The 22820-nt window shown below is 42.8% G+C and overlaps 1 protein-coding gene across 1 annotated transcript in view; it reads left to right on the top strand.

The window, feature by feature from the left end:
- Positions 1 to 22820, top strand: part of LOC126187998 (kynurenine 3-monooxygenase-like) — a 183445-nt gene that overhangs the window by 42466 nt on the left and 118159 nt on the right. The window contains exon 2 of the mRNA XM_049929407.1: positions 8517 to 8586. Within this exon, the coding sequence (XP_049785364.1) occupies positions 8517 to 8586 (70 nt within the window). The remainder of the gene's footprint in view (positions 1 to 8516; positions 8587 to 22820) is intronic.

Genomic DNA, 22820 nt, shown 5'->3' with positions numbered 1-22820 from the left:
TGATGTAGCCTGACGTCCTCATGACACCCACTGATAGCCATACCCTCCTCTGACACCAATCCTAATAGGGCGGAGGTAGATGACACACTTGTGATGCCAGTTGTAACAGTGTGTCTAAGATGGCTTTTTGTGGGCGGAGGTAGATGACGCACTTGTGATGCCAGTTGTAACAGTGTGTCTAAGATGGCTTTTTGTGGGCTTGGATTCTCTGCTGACGAATGATGCATTGTGTAGTTGAAGGACGAGGATGGCTACAAAGACTGTTTTTTTGTGCTAGTTTAAGGTCATTACTTCGGAGCTGTAATTAACAATGGTGGTGTAGTGCGTATCATGCTGTGTCCTCAGTGCAACAGCAACTGGACTATATGCCCCACTGCTGCTCCATTAATGTGTTTATGGAGATACGAAGGTCATCAGCGACTACTGCGAAGATGTCAGGCTGCATCAAGCCTCAGGGTGCAAAGTGTAGTGGCCTTCAGTTGATACCCCAGTATGGGCAGAGATAAGTGGACCCACTTGTCATACTCCTGGGATGGTAGGGCTGACCTGGCATCCAGCTGCTTATGTGGCAGGCAGTAGTTCATGTCCCAGTTGACATAGAGGTGTCTGCATCATCAGTGTGGCATGGAACAGCACCCATTCAGCATCACATAACTGCCTGGCTCCTCGATGATGGTGAACTGGTTTGGCCACATTTAAATACTGCTGTTCCATGCTGGCTTCACAGTAACTGTGGTGTTGGTGTGCCACGCCATTAGTCTGGAATGGGGCAATGACACAGTTGTCATAATCAGGCTGTAATACTGCCTGCAGTCTGTCCCAGTTTTGGCGTATGCAGACCCTGTCGTCACAGACACAGTTCCCTAGCTGCCGACTACACAGTCCAATGACCGAGCGAGGTGGCGCAGTGGTTAGCACACTGGACTCGCATTCGGGAGGACGACGGTTCAATCCCGTCTCCAGCCATCCTGATTTAGGTTTTCCGTGATTTCCCTAAATCGTTTCAGGCAAATGCCGGGATGGTTCCTTTGAAAGGGCACGGCCGATTTCCTTCCCAATCCTTCCCTAACCCGAGCTTGCGCTCCGTCTCTAATGACCTCGTTGTCGACGGGACGTTAAACACTAATCACCACCATCACCACCTACACAGTCCAATGACTGGCAGCCAACTTTGTCTGTGGACAGATTCCACCCTCATGCTCCAGCACTGGTTCTAATATTCATTTACTTCTTCATGCCAGATTTCGTTAATGGTAGTACCTGAAGAACTGTTGTGTCCTGATATCTCAGTAACTCATGACCACACGTTTTCAGTGGATATCTGGAGAATGGGCTGTACACGTGAACTCCCTTTATACCTTTGTATAGAGGTATGTCAAGATGGAAGATAGTGTTGCAGAGAACTCGAAGATACAGTCACTGACCTTGATCATCAGAAAGGTAATTCTACTGTCCAATTTACCAGCTATGCCCACCAGAGGTGATCGTCTAGTGTACTCAGTGCCGTCCAACCCCATCACGCCTGAGTCCATGTGATGCTGACAAAGCCAACTTTGCAAGATTCGTTCCACTTGGATCGACCACCCAGTAATATGTCCATAATGATGCTGTACGCAAAACCAGGACTAGTGTGAAAAGACACAGAGGCTCTCCAGTATCCAGCACTGTTTTCAGGTAGACCATTGTAGGCTGGCTTCTCTCCAGTGCCGTCTCAGAAAAGCCACAGCAATAATCATCGTGCTGACAGACAGCAGTGCTTCAGAAGTCGTGGCACTGTCCATAAGGCTACCTCTGTCTTGCAAACAGCCCATTTCCCTTTTTAATAAAATCATCCTAGGTATTAGAGAGATATTAAAACAACAAAATCGCTTACTTTTCGACCGACTTTGCAGCGTTCCGCCTCAGGAAGAAAACCACTGCAAAGCTGGCTACAATGTAGGCGTTTTAGTTATTTCAATATCTAATAATAACCTTGCATAATACCAACTTTACTGACACTGACACTGGCTGCAGAAGCCTATGATCTTATATCGGGTAGTTATAATTAAACTGCCAGTGTTCTGAGTGCAGCCATGTGAAATGTACACTGATCAGCCAGAACATTATGATCACCTATTTAATAGCCGGTGTGTATACCTTTGGCATAGACAACAGCAGTGACGCATCATGGCATGGAAGTAATGAAGACTTGGTAGGGAGTTGGCACCATATCTGCACACACAAACCACCTAATTCGCGTAATTCTGGGGAAGGGGGGGGGGGACAAACAGTGACAAGATGGTCAGTCACATCCTAGACATGTTCGATTGAGTTCAGATCTGGAGAGTTTGGGGCCAGCACATCAATTGGAACTTGCCAGTGTGTTCCTCGATCCACTCCATCACATTCCTGGCCTTCTGACATGGCGCATTATCTTGCTGAAAAATACGACTGCCATCAGGAAATATGATCGTCGTGAAGGGTTACACATCATCTGCAACCAGTGTACGATATTCCTTTACCATCATGGTGCCTTGCACGAGGTACACTGGACATATCGATGCCACATGAATGTTCCACCTCCAGCCTGTCTCGGTCCCGCAGTACAGGTGTCCAGGAGCTGTTCACTTGGAAGACGACGGATTCGCGCCGTCCCATCGTCATGATGAAGAAGGAATTGGGATTCATCAAATCATGGAATGCTCTGCCACTGCGCCAAACGTCCAGTGTCGGTGGTCACGTGCCCATTTCACTTGTAGCAGCCGATGTCATGGAGTTTACATTGACACATGCATGGGTTGTCGGCTGCAGAGCCCCGTCTTTAGTAGTGTTCGGTGCATTCTGTATTCAGAGACACTTGTATTCTGCCCAAAATTAAAGTCTGATGTTAGTTCTGACACAATTCACTGCCTTTCCTGTTTTACCAGTCTGCCCAGCATACAACGTCCGACATCTGTAATGATGGGTGACTGCCCAACCCCACAACATCTTCAACATGTGTTGAAGACCCTCGCCACAGCACTCTTCCAACATCCTACAAGTCGTGCAGTTTCTTACATGCTTGGGCAGAGCCCCCAGGCCATCGCAATCTGCTCTTGATTAAACTCCGATAGATCGAAGCCTATCCCATTCCACATACGCACAGTACGCTCACTGATACTACAGGCACCAGGCGTATGTCTGACTAGCAGTCATTCCTCGCCTGGTGACGCTGCTATCGCCTGGACGGTTTTACATCAATTGTAGGTCGGTGGTCATAATGTCCTGGCTAATCAATGTATACGTGGCAGGACACTCAAACATCATACATATGTTCATTAATCGGTGCACTCGTGGCGTATGCTCAAAAAAGTTGTAGTACCTGAAACCTGGTTGGTAGGTACTCAGAGAGCGCACAGGATAGGGTTTCGATTGTGGATAGGGCCATAAATAATTACTGTGAGTAGCACAATCAAACACAGACCTTTATTTGTCTAAGAACCACTTATTTATACATTGTTTTTAAAGATCACAATTAAACAATACGGCTGAAGACCTAGTTAAAGAAAACTTGAGATTCTTTCTGGGCTGAAGGCCCAAAACCACGCCAAAAACAAGAATGGCTGAAGGCCTGGCTTAGAAATTAAAAGCAATTAAAAATAAAAGGTAATTTTTTTAAAAAAATATGGAATTGAAAACAATTAGCGGCTGAGGGTCTACACTACATGTCTGAAAGACAACTATAATTAAAACACATTAATAAACAATTTTTTTAACCAATAAATTTCTTTTAAACTTACAACAGAACGGCCGAAAGCCTAATTAAAGAAATATTAACTTATTGCACGGCTGAAGGCCACAAACAAATTTGAAACAACGGCTGAAGGCCTGAACAACAAGTCAGACAAACAATTTAAAATAAACCCCTTCCTTCTTATAGAAAATTTTTCTTTAAAGAATACACACGGCTAAAGGCCCTATTAAAAGGAGTTCACGTAAATCCTCGGCTGAAGGCCACACATAATACATCGAACAACTAATGCCTTAGCGGCTGGACTACAAACAATTTCAGACAGAACAAGTTTTGAGGAAAAATTATGTTTAAAAAATAAAATCAATGTTCAAAATTTTAATTTAACACGGCTGAAGGCCTTTACGTAAAATTTAAAAAGAACTTAATTAATACACGGCCGAAGGCCTCGCACAATACTTCAAACTAAAATAAAAATCACAATCTAAAACAAACAGAACAAGTGGTGCTCAGAAGTGTTCCAAGGGTCAGCCTGAGAAGGTAGCTCAAACATAAGGTGGGGTGAGACAGGCAGCCAAGAGCTGAAACAATTGGATGGCAACCCAAACTAAGGACGGCCCAAGGACCAACCAACAATTTAACCAATTCCCTTCCCTCCTACCAACAGCCCAACGATGGAAAATATCGGCCAAAGACAAGGATATGAGCAGCATTACGTCTTCAGAAATTGGCGTCTAAGAACAGCCAAGGGAACAATAACCACTCTAAGCAAAATATGAACCAAACAACTTAAAGGCCGGCCGCGGTGGTCTAGCGGTTCTGGCGCTGCAGTCCGGAACCGCGGGACTGCTACGGTCGCAGGTTCGAATCCTGCCTCGGGCATGGGTGTGTGTGGTGTCCTTAGGTTAGTTAGGTTTAAGTTGTTCTAAGTTCTAGGGGACTTATGACCTAAGATGTTGAGTCCCATAGTGCTCAGAGCCATTTAAAAGCCAACTTAAAGGCTGTCAAACTACACACCGTGCTGGACAGCATCAACACGACGAGGAAAGGCACACTGCCGGAGAACTACGCTAACGACCAGGGCATGTAACTCGGGTGTTAACGGCCACAGGGCAGAAAATACCGCTGGTGCACTTCACTGGCAAGTAGCAGTCAATTTAATAATTAATCACAATATAGGAAGACGGCTGCAAGATTTCGCCGACTCCAACACATCAAACGTTGCTGCTAGCCCGAACAGCGCAGGAAGCAACAACCCGCAAATGAACGAAGAGAGGTTACATTAGTTGAGGTTTCATAGCAGGTTAACAGATCACTCAACTTCAGCGTCCAGGTTCGGTGAGCAACGAACTTTGTCGCTCTCGCAGCTAGCGCCTCACGATCCGACAGCACGTGCACGCCACCAGTGTGGTCCCGGCCTGGTATCGCGCCATGCAGACTTCCTCGCTGCCCCATCCCAACCGACTGACCACCACACTCACCAACACCACTTGGAAATACTAGCGGTCACACCAATGATAGTACAACCGTACTAGTATCGATAAGCGCTGCTGCTGCCACTCAAGGAGGCAACCCAGCAACTTCGTTACATCAGTAAGTAAGGAAGAAACAAGACGCCACTCGATGTGACAAAATGCCAAAGAACAAACGGCATGAACGAGAGCAGCACACGGCTCAGCACCGGTTTCTGTTACCAGCTAAAACTTTGGCGTTGTAAGCAGTCGAAATGTAACGTCTTCTGTTTTTATGTCAGTATGCTGTTTCTTTGGTGAAGTGGCTACTGGTGTAAAGAGTTACGAAAGTTGAAGTTTTTGTACGAAACGCAATGAATGTTGAAAAGAAAGACCATGCACTGCTGGTAAAGTTGTTTTATCAAAACAGCTGCAGTAACAGCGCTGCATTGCGGGAATATCGCCGACAGAAACAGCTGCGAAGAGGCTCCATATCAATAAATAGACTGAAGAACATGATCAAGAAATTCGTGGAACAAGGTGAATTATATGGTGCAGCTAGGAGAAGGAAGTGGTCCATTCCCATTGGAGTTGTTGGAGAAGTTGCTGTAGCAGCAGCAGATCGTGCAGTTGGTGCTCGAGCTGTGTCACGGAAATCGTCTCTTTCTAGTCAACAGTTCTAAAAATTTTGCGGCGCATATAACATTGGTATCTGTACACTATTCAGAATATGCAGCAAACGAATCCCGAGGATAGGGTACAACGCCATGACTGCCCTTTCGTTTTTTGGCACGCATGGGAATGGATGACATGTGGCCAGGGAATATTCGTTGGAAGGACGAGACACATTTTGCTCTGCATGGTGGCGTGAAAGCACAGAATTGTCCCATACAAGGTTCTACGCTGCCATATCTTCTGCAGGGACATGCACTGCACTCGGCTTATGTTACTGTGTAATGGGGTTTCACAAGCTCTTCCATTCTCGGTCCAGGTTTCATCGAGGAGATTACACATTTTGACCCCGTTAAGTGTACAGTGATATCTGCACATTATGAAGAACTCTTTGTGCAACACCTGATACCAGTTTCGCAAGAACGCAACTGTGTCCACAGCACTACTCTCGTGCAAGACGAGGGAATGTCACATGTCACTTGCCAGGTGAAAGATTTCCTTCGAAGAACCTCAAGAAACAACCACATAATCCCTAGGAAATTTCAGGATGTGTGGTCTTCCATATCCCCCGACCGAAATCAGTGTGACTTCTGGTTGTGGGGATATATGAAAGATCTGTCTATCAGGGACGTATCCGGACTCTTCCTCATCTGAAATATAACATACGGCGACATATCGCTCAGATTACACCAGATATGCTGCGAGCAACTGTCGATGATGCCATATTATGTATGCAGCATGTTGCTAGCATGTTGCTAGCTCGGGAGACCATATTGAACACTTGTGACTTGTGACCATATCCTAATTCACGTGCCAGACCCACGTTATCACGTGTTTGAACGTTCCTCCCCTTCTGCACCCATACCTCATTCTGGCCACTTACAACGCCATAATTTCACCTGGTGGCAGAAAGTGAAATTTTTATTTTTTCGGCATACTTCGGAGCACACGGATTAATGAACGTATCTACGATGTTCCAATGTCCTGCACTGCAGCACCCGCCCCCTGGTACAGGTATGAAGACAATTTCCTGATTCAAGGCACCTGACATGGCTGTACGATCCCAAACTCCTACCGAATCAAATGCCTGTCCTCTTGGACGCTAGATGTGTAGTGCCGTTGACGTCCTATATGCCACAGAGTATGATCCTCCTAAATCCAAAGATTGCATTTTTGCATAACAGTCGTGGCAGCTTGATCAATGTGAGCATTATTAAAGTGAAACTTAAGTGAAGAATCTAGTGATATTTTTCAGCCCAATGCGTGTTGCTCGTTTACGGACAATGAATACAAAATCAGACTAATCACAGTATGCCCAGAAACATTTATGCAGTAATTCTTCCTGTGCTCCATACTCAATTGGAAAGCGAAGTAATACTGACATGTGGTACCACGGTAAGATTCAGGTTAACTCTGACTTAAACTATCGCGAGACGAGACAGCAAAACAGTTTTAGCGTGTAGTTTTCCTCCTTCTCTAAAATTCATTGTGAAGGTTGACATCAGGCTCCATTTCAGATAACGCAATAACTAGGGTCGTTACAAATTTAACAGAAAATTGTGAAAATACCATACTAATGGCCCTTTGTACATATGGTCTAAGTAAATTCAAGAACTGAAGAATCTTGTTACCTGTATAAAATGTAGCAATGTCAACTGAAAACATGTCCCTATTCTTACAGCATATAGTCAGCTACTGTTCAATTACTGATATCAATGCAGTCATGTGGATATTAAGCTAGCGACAGCACTTAGAAAGCAACTAAGTAAAACAACGACAATGTTTTCAACGTAGATGCTTCCGTGTTAAATTTTGTTTTGGTTAATATAGTATCAGTAAGCACAAAGAGTGTATAGCAGCTCAATAAAATATGATTATTAATGAATTTCCCCAAATCTGCCTCACTTTTTCAGTGTATACTTTGACTCTTTGCTTATCCCTCACGGGGATCCGTTAAGCTTGATGGATAACTGAATGAAAGAATGAATGTGGATTGTGAGTTACAATCCTAGTCAACATTTTTAAATTTAAAAATGAATACGATGCACATGTATGCATTTTATTGAAGTATTTTACCCTCTTACCCGATACTAAGTAATTGAAATTCGTGATACATGACAACCTAAAAGTCTGAATAAAGCTCCTATTTGTACCAGACATAATGTAAAGGCAGTATTAAATGGAGGATGTCACACACAGAGTGTATATACTTCAGGAATCTAATGTCATACGAAGCATATGAGCAGATAGTTATTTGTATTCGAATTGAGTTGCTCTAGATATATAAATACTTCTGTATCTATGAGAGTGCATGAAGAGTGACAATGAAGGTTTGACATTGAGATGTACATTAAATATTCGAAAAATTCCATTTTCGAGTAATCTAAAACACCTATACAAATAATAATCTTACTGTGACTATCAAACAATATGTATTAAAACTTATCTTGGTATAGTCTCTTGTGATGACATACACTGAATGAAAATGAAATATTTTGTTTACAGAAAGATTGATAAAAATTACAGGTGTCTAACTACAACAATTATTTTTTTGAAATATGTGTATTTGATAGAACATGCAATCTCGCAACTAAAATAAGAACAGCATTGGTCATATGTTTTGTGACAATTATTAAGATGTCTTACTAAAATAAACGACTTGTCTTTCTTCCTGATTCTTCTAGGTGGGCTCTCTGAGTGCTTGCTTCTTTGCGAAGAGAGGATTCCAGGTTGATCTCTATGAGTACAGAGAAGGTAAGGCACACTTAATTTTTTTCCCTTAAGAACTAAGTCAAATACTACTTTCAGCTATTTAAAACAATGCTTCAAATGAGTATTATGATAACAAGTAAAAATAATGATATATTTTTATGTAATCGATTCCCAAATTAATATATTGTAACTGTTGTGAATAGAATGAATTATCATCAGGAAGACTATGGGATGCAGTCCTGGGAAACATTGTCTTTGTGGGAGACAACTACATTTATGAACAGTCATGAACATTCGTAAGCCCAACATGTGGCTCCCAAAAACTAGTGAGGAAATGATAAGGGAGTAATTACCAGCATCTACATTTCAAAGCTACTGTTAATTACGTCGCAAAGACTATCAAACAATAGTTTTTTCTTCTTTGCGTGGGCAGCGTACAGGAAACGTTGTTACATGCATATTTTGACGTGACAACTAATTACTTTAAACTCATCACTGTCTTGTCTCAGACACATTTTTGCAGGGAAAAAATTAAGTTTGTAAATTCCTTGCAGTCATTCAGTGCAGATAATCTGAAGGCTGTTTCAGGGAGTGGTAAGAGTGGTAATACACGAATCTTGATGCATTTTGCGTAGAGGTTGATTTAATATCCGTCTAATTCTTCTTCTTTGTACAGGAAAATATGCCAAAAATCTGTTCTTTGTTCGACCTCCGCAGTCCTTTATTTCATTCGAATTTTGTTGGAAGAGTAAATCGAATTTGACGAGTAATCAACATTACAGGGCAGAATAAATACCCATCCTCTAAGGCAGTAGTAGAGGTGCGATGTGTTTCCCACCATCAACTACAAACTTGGTTGGAAACACAACATCATTGTTACAGCCAGTCTGCGAAACCCAGTTCATCTATGTTGGCCACTGATGAATCGTATATAGGCTTGGATTTAACCCCCTCAGCGTCACTTAAGACCTCAAGATAGTGAACTGAAATACCGAAACTGGTAGCCATATTATAAGTAACATCGTAAGGACGGCTGTAGGTGCTCCATTTTATTTAATAAGTTTTAAAATTGAAGGCGCAAGTCAATTTTTATAACGTTATAACATGTCGTTATGGCAATTTCTATACTTAATCTTTGTAGTTCCATTATGGACTGTGGGACAACGGCTGGCATGTATTTCTTGATGCAATAATTTACCAATAGCCGTATGTATTGTAGACATTTATTTTATGAACTTCTTATGTGCTACCAGTTTCGGCATTACATTAATGCCATCTTTAGGCCCCACACGTCATAGTCGTAAAATCGCTATACACGGAAGGAGCTATACAACTGGATCCGTGAATCAAATCGCTATGCAAATCTTGGTGGCCATGCGGCACAGAGTCCATGTATAGCGATTTTACGACCATGACGTGTGGGGCCTGAAGATGGCATCAATGTAATGCCGAAACTGGTAGCACATAAGAAGTTCATAAAATAAATTTCTACAATACATATGGTTGTTGGTAAATTATTGCGTCAAGAAATTTCTATTCTTAGCGAACCAGCATAGTAATACAAGAACGATATCCAAAAGATTTACGCAAAAACAAAAACTGCCATTAACTTTTTAACCACTGGTCTACACAGTAAGATACACACGTATAGTTCACTTCTTTACAGAAGCAAATGAAAAAAAGAACGAAGACTACATTAATTTACTGTTTATCAGACAAGTTCTGCTGCTGCTGCTGCGCGTCCTCTCGGCTCGGCGGCTGTCTCAGTCACATAACTGATGCGATGCACACAATTTGATTAGAAGTTGCTTGTGAGGAACAGTGTCAAAAGCCTTCTATATAACTAAAAATATGGACTCATTTTGGCATCCCCTGTCGAAACATTCATTACGTCTTGAGAATAAAGAGCTAATTATCTTTCACAAGAACGATATTTCCTGAATAAATCGTTTTCTTCAAGGTAATTCATAATATTCGAACACAGTATGTGTTCCAAAATACTATTGCAAATCAACGTTAGTATTCCGGGTCTTTAATTTAGCGGATTACTCGTACAGTCTTTCCTTTCTCGTGTATTGGTGTGACTTACGGAACTTTTCGTTCTTGATATTTCGACGAGCAAGAGGTTGTACATGATTGCTAAATATGGAGCCATTGTATCAGCATACTTTGAAAGGAACCTCAATGGTATATAATCTGGACCGGAAGCCTTGTCTTTATTAAGTGATTTAAGCAATTTCGCTACCCCGTGGTTATCTTCTTCTAGTTAACTCATGTTGGCAGATACGTATGTTTGCGAATAATGAAAGGACAAGGTAGAGGGAGGATCCATATGCTGGCACATAGCCCACTCCTATCGAATCGCGCCAAGGAGTCAGCTGTGCTTAAAGTCTTCATTCGACAGACGGATTACCATCAGCAATTCCACATACCCTCTTTCCATAAAACTCTCCGGAGAGTGTTTCCCGACGGATAAAATATTCTAGTCTCTTTCGGGCATGCATTCAGAATAGTATTATTTCTACTTCTGTAACTGGTCAGTACGGTATCAAGTGATTTATGTTCTGCCAGTTACTCACCTTGACGCTGGCTGCAAGGACATCAGCGAAAATATTGGAAGAAAAAAACGATACTACCTCGGATGCAGGCCCGCAAGATTATGGAATACAGTTCGGAAAAGTTCGGAATTCAATCCAGTACAGCTGGACTAAGTCTGCTGAACAGGAACTAACCGTCACCACCTCTCCTTCCTTTGCCGGCCAAACGCAGGGGGTGAAAATTTGCTCCACCACCAGGGTTCGAATCTGCTTCCTCAGAACCGAGCGCCATCGCACAGCCATTTCAGTGGGTAGCATTGTACTTCTTTTCTGCAGGCTATTTTTTCAACTGAACAACGTTTTGTGCCATTCGAACTCATTTTGGTCAGTTTTCTAATTATGCCTTTCCTGTTTAGAGTATGTTATTACGGAACTATATCTGGGCCAGTTAAGAAATTGGATTCGTATGAGAGGGAATCAGATTCTGAATTTTCCAGCAGCCGTCCTGATTTGTTCTACCCGTTCGATATCCCGTCGGTGCCGAGGTCATTAAGAACGCATTGGAGAAGGAAGCGACGTATCTTCTTTCAAAGCAACCAAACCGGCACTTCCCTTGAGTCATTTACGGGTAAATGGCCCAGTGCAAATGCTGGGACGGTTGCTTTTGAAATAACATATCCCACTTCCTTGTCAAATCCGTCTCTAATGACGCTGTCGTCGATGGGATCTAATACTTCAATGTTACTGCCAATGTATGATGAAATGTTTCTTGCTAATTGCCTCGGTATTAATTCATATTTCAGAGATTGTGACTGCTCAGCTTCTTCTATATGTTGGCCGTGCATCCATATTTCTAAGGTCATTATCAACAGATACCACATCACGTGATCACAGATTTATGAACGTTCACCTTGGTCACAACTATAATGTGTTAGATTATGTAGATATTTCAAACATATTCAGAAAAGTTTTTCTTGTTGACATTTGAGGCAGTGTTAGAATATTGTACTCGTATGTCCACTGTTCGGGTGAACTTCGTTGGAGAGTGTATTTCAGGCCGTGTAAACAGATACGATTCAGGTTTTTAGTATCAGGTTCCAAGTCCGTTCACCTGGAGTTTCCCAAGACATGGAATGCAGCCAGACCTCTCAACAACGTAATCACTTCCAACAACATCAAGGGATGATTTCGTTAAGCAAATGCAAAAATAAGTTTAACATCATGTTAAAATTTAGGCTACAGCATTAAATCTGTTATGGCAGGACCAAGTTTCGGGATTCAGGCGTGTAGAAAATTAAGTAAAAGGACTGCTGTACACAGTATGTAGGGCAGACAGGAAGGAGTTTTCAAATTTTATTTCAGGAGCACCATATACTCGCAAAACAAAACCGCGTTCGGCACACATATGGCAAAATTAAAGGCACTATCATGAACGTAGATCGCATCATGGAAATGTTACAAAGATCCTAAAAGGGACGTTTACTAAACGTCTTACAAGAATCGGAAAATTAGGGTCACAAAAAACAAACTCCGGAACAGAAGAAAAGGGAAAAATGTAAGTGAAACTTGGAAGAAAGAGAGAGAGCGTGCAAAATGACTGCTTAGCTTTAGCTGACGATTTAGCAATCTCAGTAGAGAGCCTACACGAAGGAACCAAAAAAAAATGGAAATTTGTGGTAAGGTCTTATGGGACCCAACTGCTGATGTCATCGGTCCCTAAGCCTACACACTACTTAATATAACGTACGTTATGGGCAACACACACACCCATGCCCGAGGGAGGTACTCGAACTTCCGACGGGGGACGCCGCACGAATCGTGACTAGGCGCCCCTAGACAGCGCGGCTATCCCGCGCGGCGATGCAATGAAACAGATAAACATTCTCCGAGAAGTAGAAGAAAAACTGGGTTACAAATCTGATTTGAAAAATCCATTCAAAAAGGCTCTGAGCTCTATGGGACTTAACTACTGTGGTCATTAGTCCCCTAGAACTTAGAACTACTTAAACCTAACTAACCTAAGGAAATAACACACATCCATGCCCGAGGCAGGATTGGAACCTGCGACCGTAGCGGTCGCGCGCTGCCAGACTGTAGCGCCTAGAATCGCTCGGCCACTCTGGCCGGCGAAAAGTCCGTAACATTACCAACATTAAGTGTGCACAAGCTGGACAAAGCAGTTAACATAAACAGCGCCAGAAAAATGGAAATAGCATTCCATTTAACGACAATCACGTACAGGAGCTGGACAAAAATATGTAAACACCGCAAGAAATGCATGCTTGATCATAAATCCAGATGCAAGCCAAGCCAACAGGTTCCGCTGTTGTATTTTACTATGAACGGCACCTGTGTAGTGTCTTCAGTACGTTGTGAGTGTCAGCCGTGGCCAGAGCAGTGTTCTGTGTAGTAGTGAATGCATAACATCGGAGTTAAGTGAACTCGAACGTGGACAGATTGTTGGTGCTGGTATGGTGGGTGCTTCCGTAACCAAGGCAGTCGAAGTGACTGGTGTTTCAAAATGCACCATATCGAAGATTTATACCTTTATACGGGGAAAGCGGAAAAGCACCATCCAGCAAATCACAACATGGACGAAAGTGTGTGTTAAATGATCGCGACGGACGGTCACTGAACAGGATTGTGAGACCAATAACAGGATGACAGCTACAAAAGTCACTGCAGAACTGAAAGCCTCGCTCGCGAACCCTGTCAGCATCAGAACACGAAGGGAGCTCCCTAAGCAGGGAATCGAAGGGCGAGATGGAATTCCAAAACCACTCTTCAGTGATGCTAAGGCCCGCAACAAGAAAATGTAGTGCCAAAGCCATATTTCCTGGATCATGGAACAATGGAAGAATGTCATTTGGTCGGATGAGTCTTGTTCCACACTGTCTCCAATTTCTGGTTGAGTTTACGTCCCAAAAGTGAAACATGGAGGAGGTTCTGTGATGATTTGGGGAGCCGTATCGTGATATTCCAGGAGGCCCATTGCTACCCCGCAACGTCGCATTATTGCCAAGGACCATTTTGGCTGATTTGGTCCACACCATTGTACAATATTTTTCCCCTAGCGGTGATCCTGTCTTCCAAGACGACAGGCTCCCGTCCACACAGCTCTCATCGTCTAGAATTAGTTTTGTGAGCTTGAGGATGAACTGTTGTATCTTGCCTGGTCACCACAGTCACCAGATCTCAGTACTACTGAGCCTTTGTGGTCTACTTTGGAGCGAAGGGTGCGTGATCAGCGTCCATCATCGTTACATGAACTTGCACTGTTTCGCGAATGAAAGAATGGTATAAGGTTCCCTTGAAAACCATACAGGACCTGTATTTATCCATTCAGAGATGACTCGAAGCTGTTTTGAATGCCGACGGTTTTTCTGCACTGTATTAGAGATGATAATGTGTTGTTTTGTGATTTTTCCATATTTTGGTCCACCCCTGTACAATAAAATATCCTTACCTGTTAGTACAAAATTGAAGCATTACAAAGGGGTGATTCAAACAGGGGGCCTTTATGCCTCAGAAAGCCTCGCCATAAACGCAGTCAAGCAGTTAAATAACTTGGTGAAGAAAGAAACAAGAACAATTTACAAAATTTTTTAGTCAAAATATGAAAACTGGATTTAGAAACTGAGAAATAATAAGGAGGTGTACTGAGTATATATAAGTCGAGAAAGCGGTGCACTACATTTTCTGGCCATGAAAAGATTGGATAACAAGAAACTGGCAAAAAAATATTCAACTTCTTTGACAAAAATGCAAAAACTCACTTTTCGTGTTTACGGAATTTAATCTACAGGAGTTCGGAATAACAGACAAAGACATAGTAAACAGACAAGCACTGCAGGAAAAGTTGAGTAAAGTCGATGTTTCATAGAAGAAAACCCAAAAAAGAGAGGAGCGGCACGATCAAAATAAAGAAGAAAACAACAGACAGCCAGAATAAAGAAGTATTGGAAAGCCTAAAAACCGGACAAATGCGAGTACGACTGGCGTTCTGAGGATTCAGTACACATTTAATTGTGTAACCTATATAGATAGTTCATACAAAGGTTTTTATGAGTGAGTTTGCGAGTGTCAAAATATTTGACAAATGACCATATCTTTTGAATGCCTTTACTTAGATGCTTACATTTCTTTCTCCGCCAAAGGACCACAAACCTTAGTATTTGACATGAATTGCAACTTGGTACATTTATCCGCACTTGAGTAAAAAAAAAAAAAAAAAGAAAAGAGTAAAGAAAAGATGGACAGACGAACGGAACGTTCAAGTACTTGATCCTACAATGGTTCTGGCCGGCCGGGCTGGCCGAGCGGTTCTAGGCGCTTCAGTCTGCGACCGCTACGTTCGCAGGTTCGAATCCTGCCTCGGGCATGGATGTGTGTGATGTCCTTAGGTTAGTTAGGTTTCAGTAGTTCTAAGTCCCATAGTTCTCTGAGCCATTTGAACCCTATAAGGGTTCTGTTTTTACCGATTGAGGTTCGAACCCTAAAAATAGGAAAAGAATATGATTCAAATAAGCTGCCTCACTTGGTCTTTAGTTGGCCAACTTCGGATAATAATAATAATAATAATAATAATAATAATAATAATAACAATAACAACAATAATAATTATAACACAATGAACAAAGCGAATGTAATCGTAATGCATATTTCATTATGAAAAAGACTCACTAAACTGACAGTTGTCGCTTGTGGTTGACCAAGGCGATAGTGACTGGACAGCGAGAACACATGCGTTAGGCTCGATCGGTAAAGGGTTTGTGGGGCTCCTACGCGGCCCTCCTCCCAGTACACGGCGACTGCACCTCTCGGCTCGCAGCACGTCATGGGAGAAACGTGGCGGAGACGCGCCAACGGCTACACCATCTGCACGCCCTCTGCTGGACTGATAACATGTGTTTGTGATTCCGTCTACTTTTTTTCCTTTTACTCTGATCAACCTCATGTTTTAATCATGGACACGCTTATCGATATTCTTATTGCTTTTAATACATTAAAACGTAAATAGTGTTCTTATCGTAATAACTGATTTGCTCAAAATAAGATTTTAAATTTTTATGTATTCTCAAGAAATATTTATTAATGAACTCTGGAAGTTGAACGGCATTACTAACTAATAGATTTTAACTTTTTTTCTTTTTTTTCCTTTATTGAGTTTCGATTCCCCCCGAAGGGGACGGGCTGGCAGCAGCTTAGTACGCCGCTCTTCAGGCTACAGAATTTTCAAAACAGAAAGAAGATAATAAATAATAAAAGCAGGCGAAAAAAACGGTAACTTACACTGTAAAATGGCGGAAAATTGTGGAAGTTGAAACATAACACAAAGGGTTGGCGATGCTAATAAAATACACAGGAAGCAGACAGGTAAAACAGTAGACAGACAATTAAAAAAACACGGTGACAGTCCGGTTATTGTTTGCAAGAGATATAAAAATCACACCCAGCGGCAGTGTGATTTCTGTTCGCAGCACTTCGGAAACGACGCACAACAGTTAACACTCACTTAAAACACTGCACTAAAAAGTTCGCACGCAGATGGCACACCACAGCCAAGGGCAGGTGGGGGGGACCTAGATTTTAACCTGACTGCAAAGCATTTATACGCAGCCCAGTCATATTAATGTGACCACCGCCTTTGTTCAACATCAAAGTGCAGTAACCAATCACAGTCGGCAGGAGGTAGCACTAGCAGTGGAGGGTATATAAAGCGAGTCGGATGGAGGTAGGAAACAATGCTATTGTATCCAGTGCCCAGGAGATAACCAACGTGGAAAAGTCAGATATCACACATTTATTCATAGTCTGACAACTGACTCAGTCTCAAGAACATGACGTAACTTCGTAACAATAAAAGCGTGGTATAAGTACAATGGAGAATCACCAGAAATAGACTGCCTTAAAGTTAACTAAAAGAACACTCTTCTGAAAAGTAACTTGTAAATTTCGTTCCGCAACTCGGCGGTATTAGTCCCTTTGGAATATTTAGTTAAGTCCTGTTGAGCAAGTAGCGAAATCTTTCGAAATCTGACACGAAGTTAGAGTTGTGCTGAGCAAGCAATGAAATGGAACTTTCTGGGAGATTAAAACTGTGTGCTGGACCTAAACTCGAACTCAGGTGTTGCTCTTCGCGGGCAAATGCTCCACCGACTGAGCTACGCAAGCACGACTCACGACCCGTCCTCACAGCTTTCTTCCACCAGTAACTCATCTCCTACGTTCCCGACTTCACAGAAGCTCTTGCAGCAGAGAAGGTAATGGCGGAAGTTTGGGTAGCTCAGTCGCTAGAACATTTACCCGCGAAAGGCAAATGTCCCGAGTTCGAACCTCGGTCCGGCACACAGTTCTATATCAGGGCACACTCCGCTGAAGAGTGAAAATTTCATTCTGAAAGCAGAGAAATATCTTTAAGCCTTTCTACAGCCTGGACGAAGTATGGAACACTCTCCCATTACCACTCTTTATGGTGTCGATCAGATAGCCGTCGCGGTGAGGCGACTACCGGGACTCAAAGTCCTGAATGGTTTGATCCTCGGTCGAAGGCTGCCATGATTCTACTTTCGAGGGTCACTGCAACGAACTAAATATGCCACGGCGTAGAGCGACAAATTTTAGGTTGGCTGCCCTCACAGCTTCCGCGGAAGAAGGTAGTTCCGCATACACGCGTCTTCTAGGATGCGCGCGCCGACGAATGTCCTGGACGGCCCGGTGCTGCCGGCCTCTGTTGGCTTTACTGCGAGGCAGGTCCCCCGAGCCGCCGCCGTGTCGCAGCGGCCGCGCTGACTCACGAGGTGTTGTCGGTGCGGCGTAGCTGTCGCGCCACGACAGGTGTAGTCGTCGCCTTAATGTAGAACCGAAGCGATTTATTTTACGTCCAAAAGAGAATGATCATTTGTTTGCAGGGAGAGGGTGGAAGCATTTCCGAAACGGCTAAGTTTTGAAACTTCGCGGGCAGCCGTGATTAACGTATCCCGTGCATGGCAATATGACACTATCTAAAGTGGGCACCGAGGAAACGGCATCACGGACCACAGATGAAAGGGGTGAACGACGGCAGCGGAAATGTCTACGGCCGGACAGATGTCTCACTGTTGAGCAACTGACCGCCCAGATAAACCAAAGGGCTACCAACAATGTCTTCTTAATGACCGATCAGCGAACACTGCTGCGTGTGGGCCTCCGCAACAAGCGCCTGGTACATGCACACATGCTGACCGCTGTTGATTGGTTGGTTTGTTTGGGGGAGGAGACCAGACAGCGAGGTCATCGGTCTCATCGGGTTAGGGATGGACGGGGAAGGAAGTCGGCCGTGCCCTTTCAAAGGAACCATCCCGGCATTTGCCTGGAGTGATTTAGGAAAATCACGGAAAACCTAAATCAGGATGGCTGGACGCGGGATTGAACCGCCGTCCTCCCGAATGCGAGTGACCGCTGTTCATTGACGACGAAGGCTACACCCCAGTACTGCAACTGGACGTCCGCCGAGTGTCAAAAGTGGTCTTTTCATATGACAGATGGCCGTTGGCGTGTACGGCTTGGAACGTCTGAAATCAAACACCCCGCACCAATCATCGGAAGGGTTCAGGCCTGAGGAGGAAGCATTATAGTCTGGGGGATGTTTTCGTAACATTCCCTATGTGATCTAGTTATCCTGGAAGGCAAAATGGATCAACACAAATATGCATCTATCAAATGGTTCAAATGGCTCTGAGCACCATGGGACTTAACAGCTGTGGTCATCAGTCCCCTAGAACTTAGAACTACTTAAACCTAACTAACCTAAGGACATCACACACATCCATGCCCCAGGCAGGACTCGAAGCTGCGACCGTAGCAGTCGCGCGGTTCCGGACTGCGCGCCTAGAACCGCGAGACCACCGCGGCCGGCTATGCATCTGTCCTTGGGCACTATGTCCACTCCTACATGCAGTTTGTTTTTCTTCAACACAATGGCATATACCAGCAGGACAACGCAACGTATCACAAAGCTCGCAGGGTACTTGCGTGATTCGAAGAGCAGCACGATGAGTTTACCTTAGTCACCTGACCACCGAACTCCCCGGATTTAGTCCCAATCGAAAATCTGTGAGACGACCTCGATCGCGCCATGGATCCTCAACTGAGAAATAAAGCGCGTCAGGCCACGGCACAGGAGTCTGCATGGCTCCACATCCCTGCCCATACCGTCTAGAACCTCACTGACCCTCTTTTTGTAAGTCCAGCAGTGATCCACGCCAGAAAAGATGGTTATTCTAGCCTTTCACAGGTGGTCGCACAAATGTGACTGGACAGTGAATTAGGCAGTAAGCACACTTTCATGGTGCAGTGAAATATATGAAGGCACGCCCGGGTTCGATTCCCGGCGGGGTCAGGGATTTTCTCTGCCTCGTGATGACTGGGTGTTGTGTGCTGTCCTTAGGTTAGTTAGGTTTAAGTAGTTCTAAGTTCTAGGGGACTGATGACCATAGATGTTAAGTCCCATAGTGCTCAGAGCCATTTTGAATATATGAAGGGATCTTTAACGCATGTTTCAATAATGCAAAATTATAACCAAGACGTTCAACCATTTTAAACAACCTATAATTGTAGCTGCACCTTCTATTCTAGAGAAAACACGCGCAGTGCAGCCGTAAACTCCACCTTGAATTGTCTGACACCTCATAGTAAGACGCATGAATCACAAAAGACAACTCTCGATGTATTCAGGCTCGCAACACGCGTCTCCAAGTTCGCTGCAGCTCTGATTTGTCTTATATTGCCTGGAAATTGCATGAAGAGTAAGAAATATTCTATCTGCTAAAATAAATTTATACTATTAATTCTGCTGCAGTCAACTTGTTTCCAATAAGCAGTGCTCACTTCGGCTATTGACGCGAGTAGATCACACGCAAGCACATGTAGACTGAACATCGAATTAGTAAGGTTGAGAACTGATTTCAGGAGGAAAATAATTAAGGATAAGCCTGAAATTAATTCTAATTATTTTTCAATAAATGAGTATCAAAGTTCAAGATGGTAGTTACATATCATACCCCTTGCAAGAACAGTAACATAACTAAAAAATGCAATACCTGAGGAAACTCAACTTAAGAATAAATTCTATAAAACTTATAGTGAAGTAGTATAAGCTTTCTTTAAATTTCAAGTGCTATTCCACCATGTTTTCCGAGCACTTGGGGTACTTAACGCGTTTTTTGTTTTCAGTGACAAACTAAGAATTGGCGTTTTTCGACTTGTCACTTTTCTTGACATGGTGCGATATGTCCTCTAAGGGATCGCGTGGAAGTACGAGGCCACATATTCTCAGGAGCAGCCTTCAAGTCCGCGTAATACTGTTTAGTGAGACAGAAGTGGAAGGCAACTAATATCTGTAGATGGCTCGACAAAAGGCCTAAGCTTGTTCACAATGAAGCCATGTCTGTAGAGCTGAAAAATCACGTAACAGAAAATTACGCTAGCAAGCAACGCTCTCACGAGAAATCCTAAATACTGCAAAATACGCATACAGTCCGCTTATCGTACAACACAATTACCCAACAGAAGATTAAATTTTTTTGTGTATTCTCAACAAATATTAATAATTGAAGTCTGGAAGCTGAACTGTCATACTACCTGTTAGCTTTTGTCCTGAATGTAAACACACAGGATAACAACGTTTCAACTTAACAAGTAGAACGATGTTGGATGCTGCAGGCAGCAAACAAGGGAAGAGGCAGAGCAAGGGCAAGTACTTGGCACATGGTCCTGTTCGAGCAGAAACCAGCCGTCCAACCACCTGATTAGTCGGAAGGGCTCCCAGCTCAAAGCGCAACTTGCTACACCATGCAACCATGACTTCCCCCATAGCCGGCCGATGTGGACGAGCGGTTTTAGGCACTTCAGTCTGGAACCGCGCGACCGCTACGGTCGCAGGTTCGAATCCTGCCTCGGGCATAGGTGTTTGTGATGTCATTAGGTTAGTTAGGTTTAAATAGTTCTAGGGGACTGATGACCTCTGATGTTTAGTCCCATAGTGCTCAGAGCCATTTGAACCATTTGAACCTTCCCCCGTAGACGAGAGCACTGAACAGATAGTCTCTGAGCCACACGATTGATTCGAAACTCGCGTATCGGCACATAATACGAAATAGGTTTCCAACAGCCAGATTTCAAAGTGTTTTTAAGTTATATATGACAAATTTACTAGACGTAGCTAACGAGTTCGGTTTCAAAGCACTCACGCAACCTACTAGACCAGAAGGCTTAAATTAACGATGTGTATCCTATCAGACTTTAGGATTGTTTTTGACGTTGGATTCATACTGATTATATGATTGGACGCATTACTCTTGCAGCAGACTTTTTCTGACTCATTTGGTTTTAGCACTATTGTGTATTTTACGTTATATAGTGGCTAGTTATATTATTTTTGTTATCTCTACAGATCTGAAGATGGTTCGATATAAAAGAAACCGGACGTAACTTTAGAAACACAAATTACGCAATAAAATTCTTTGTGCAACCAATAACTAAGGATTTTCTACACAAAATGACAATATGCTAATTTTCCCAAAACATCGATTCTTCTTGTTCTCTTCCGCACATTACATTTACTTATCTTGAAGGCAATCAGACCATCTTTGTTCAAGTGCTGGTAGCCTGAACGTCTCTCTACATTCCATAAACATTTCTTATCGGTATCATCTCCCCGTACATGTGTGTGATATATGTATAAAGTACATACCGTTGGCTTGCTGTCACAAGTTCCTAGGTCTGAATTTTGAGACTTTGGTGTTTTTGATTACTGAGATTCATAAATTAGAGACTCACAGGCCTGTAAACCTCTAAAGTCAAAGTAAGAATGCAAAGACTGCTATCGGACTTAACTGAAACCTCCATGTCTCTGAACCCTCGTATTACGAAATCAAAACCTTGATCCTTAAAACATGATATTGTGCTCCTGTGTTTAAGTTCTTCATGAATTGAAGTGAGTGTCTATATTACGAGGCCATACGGAAGTGGACAATATAAGGTACAAATGTGTTCTGTGTATTTGGTAAAAGTTTTACAATAGGTATTACATATTAAATTGAACTTATAACAAAAACGGTTGTAGGTATCTTTTTATGCATTGCAGTTAATAGTATTTAATACTCTAGCTTTATTTTAATTTCCTTGTAGTAACCAGCTGATTACATGATACCATTTCAGGTACAACATTAGATATAGACTTTCTTTTACATAGGCCTAAAATTTTTTTTTTGGGCAAACTTTATGTCTAGAGAACAGTATGTTTCTTTATTAGTCAAAAAGAAGAATTTGGAGTAGCATGAGGAAATGGAACGTTCGTATAGCGTTTTGAAGCAGAATAAGTCTGTAACAGTTACGACTGATTTAGGAAAGAAAATTAATGAAGCCCTTTGTGTTATGTTAGAGGACAATGAAAACTACAGTTCAGTTAACGACACTAACTTAGCAGTTCATATCATACCCAGTGACGTTATAGAACTTCATTCCTATGAAATTTCACAGGAAAAATAATTTTGTATGACGTCTAATGAAGCTCAAGATTTACGTTCTGGCTTTTCTGTGGATGCAAGTCAAAAGAAGCATCACAAATGGCTGAAGTTGGTAACATAAGCGAGGATGTTAATGTACCATGTGTTGTGCTAAATAATTCCTGTGGAGAAGATAAAAATATGAAGAATGAGGTATATGAGCCAAACGACGACCCAAGTAATGGAAATTCAT

The sequence above is a fragment of the Schistocerca cancellata genome, chromosome 5 (assembly GCF_023864275.1).
Source record: "Schistocerca cancellata isolate TAMUIC-IGC-003103 chromosome 5, iqSchCanc2.1, whole genome shotgun sequence".
Lineage (NCBI taxonomy): Eukaryota > Metazoa > Arthropoda > Insecta > Orthoptera > Acrididae > Schistocerca > Schistocerca cancellata.
The sequence above is the reverse complement of the archived record's forward strand: the minus strand, read 5'-3'. Positions and strand labels throughout refer to the sequence as shown.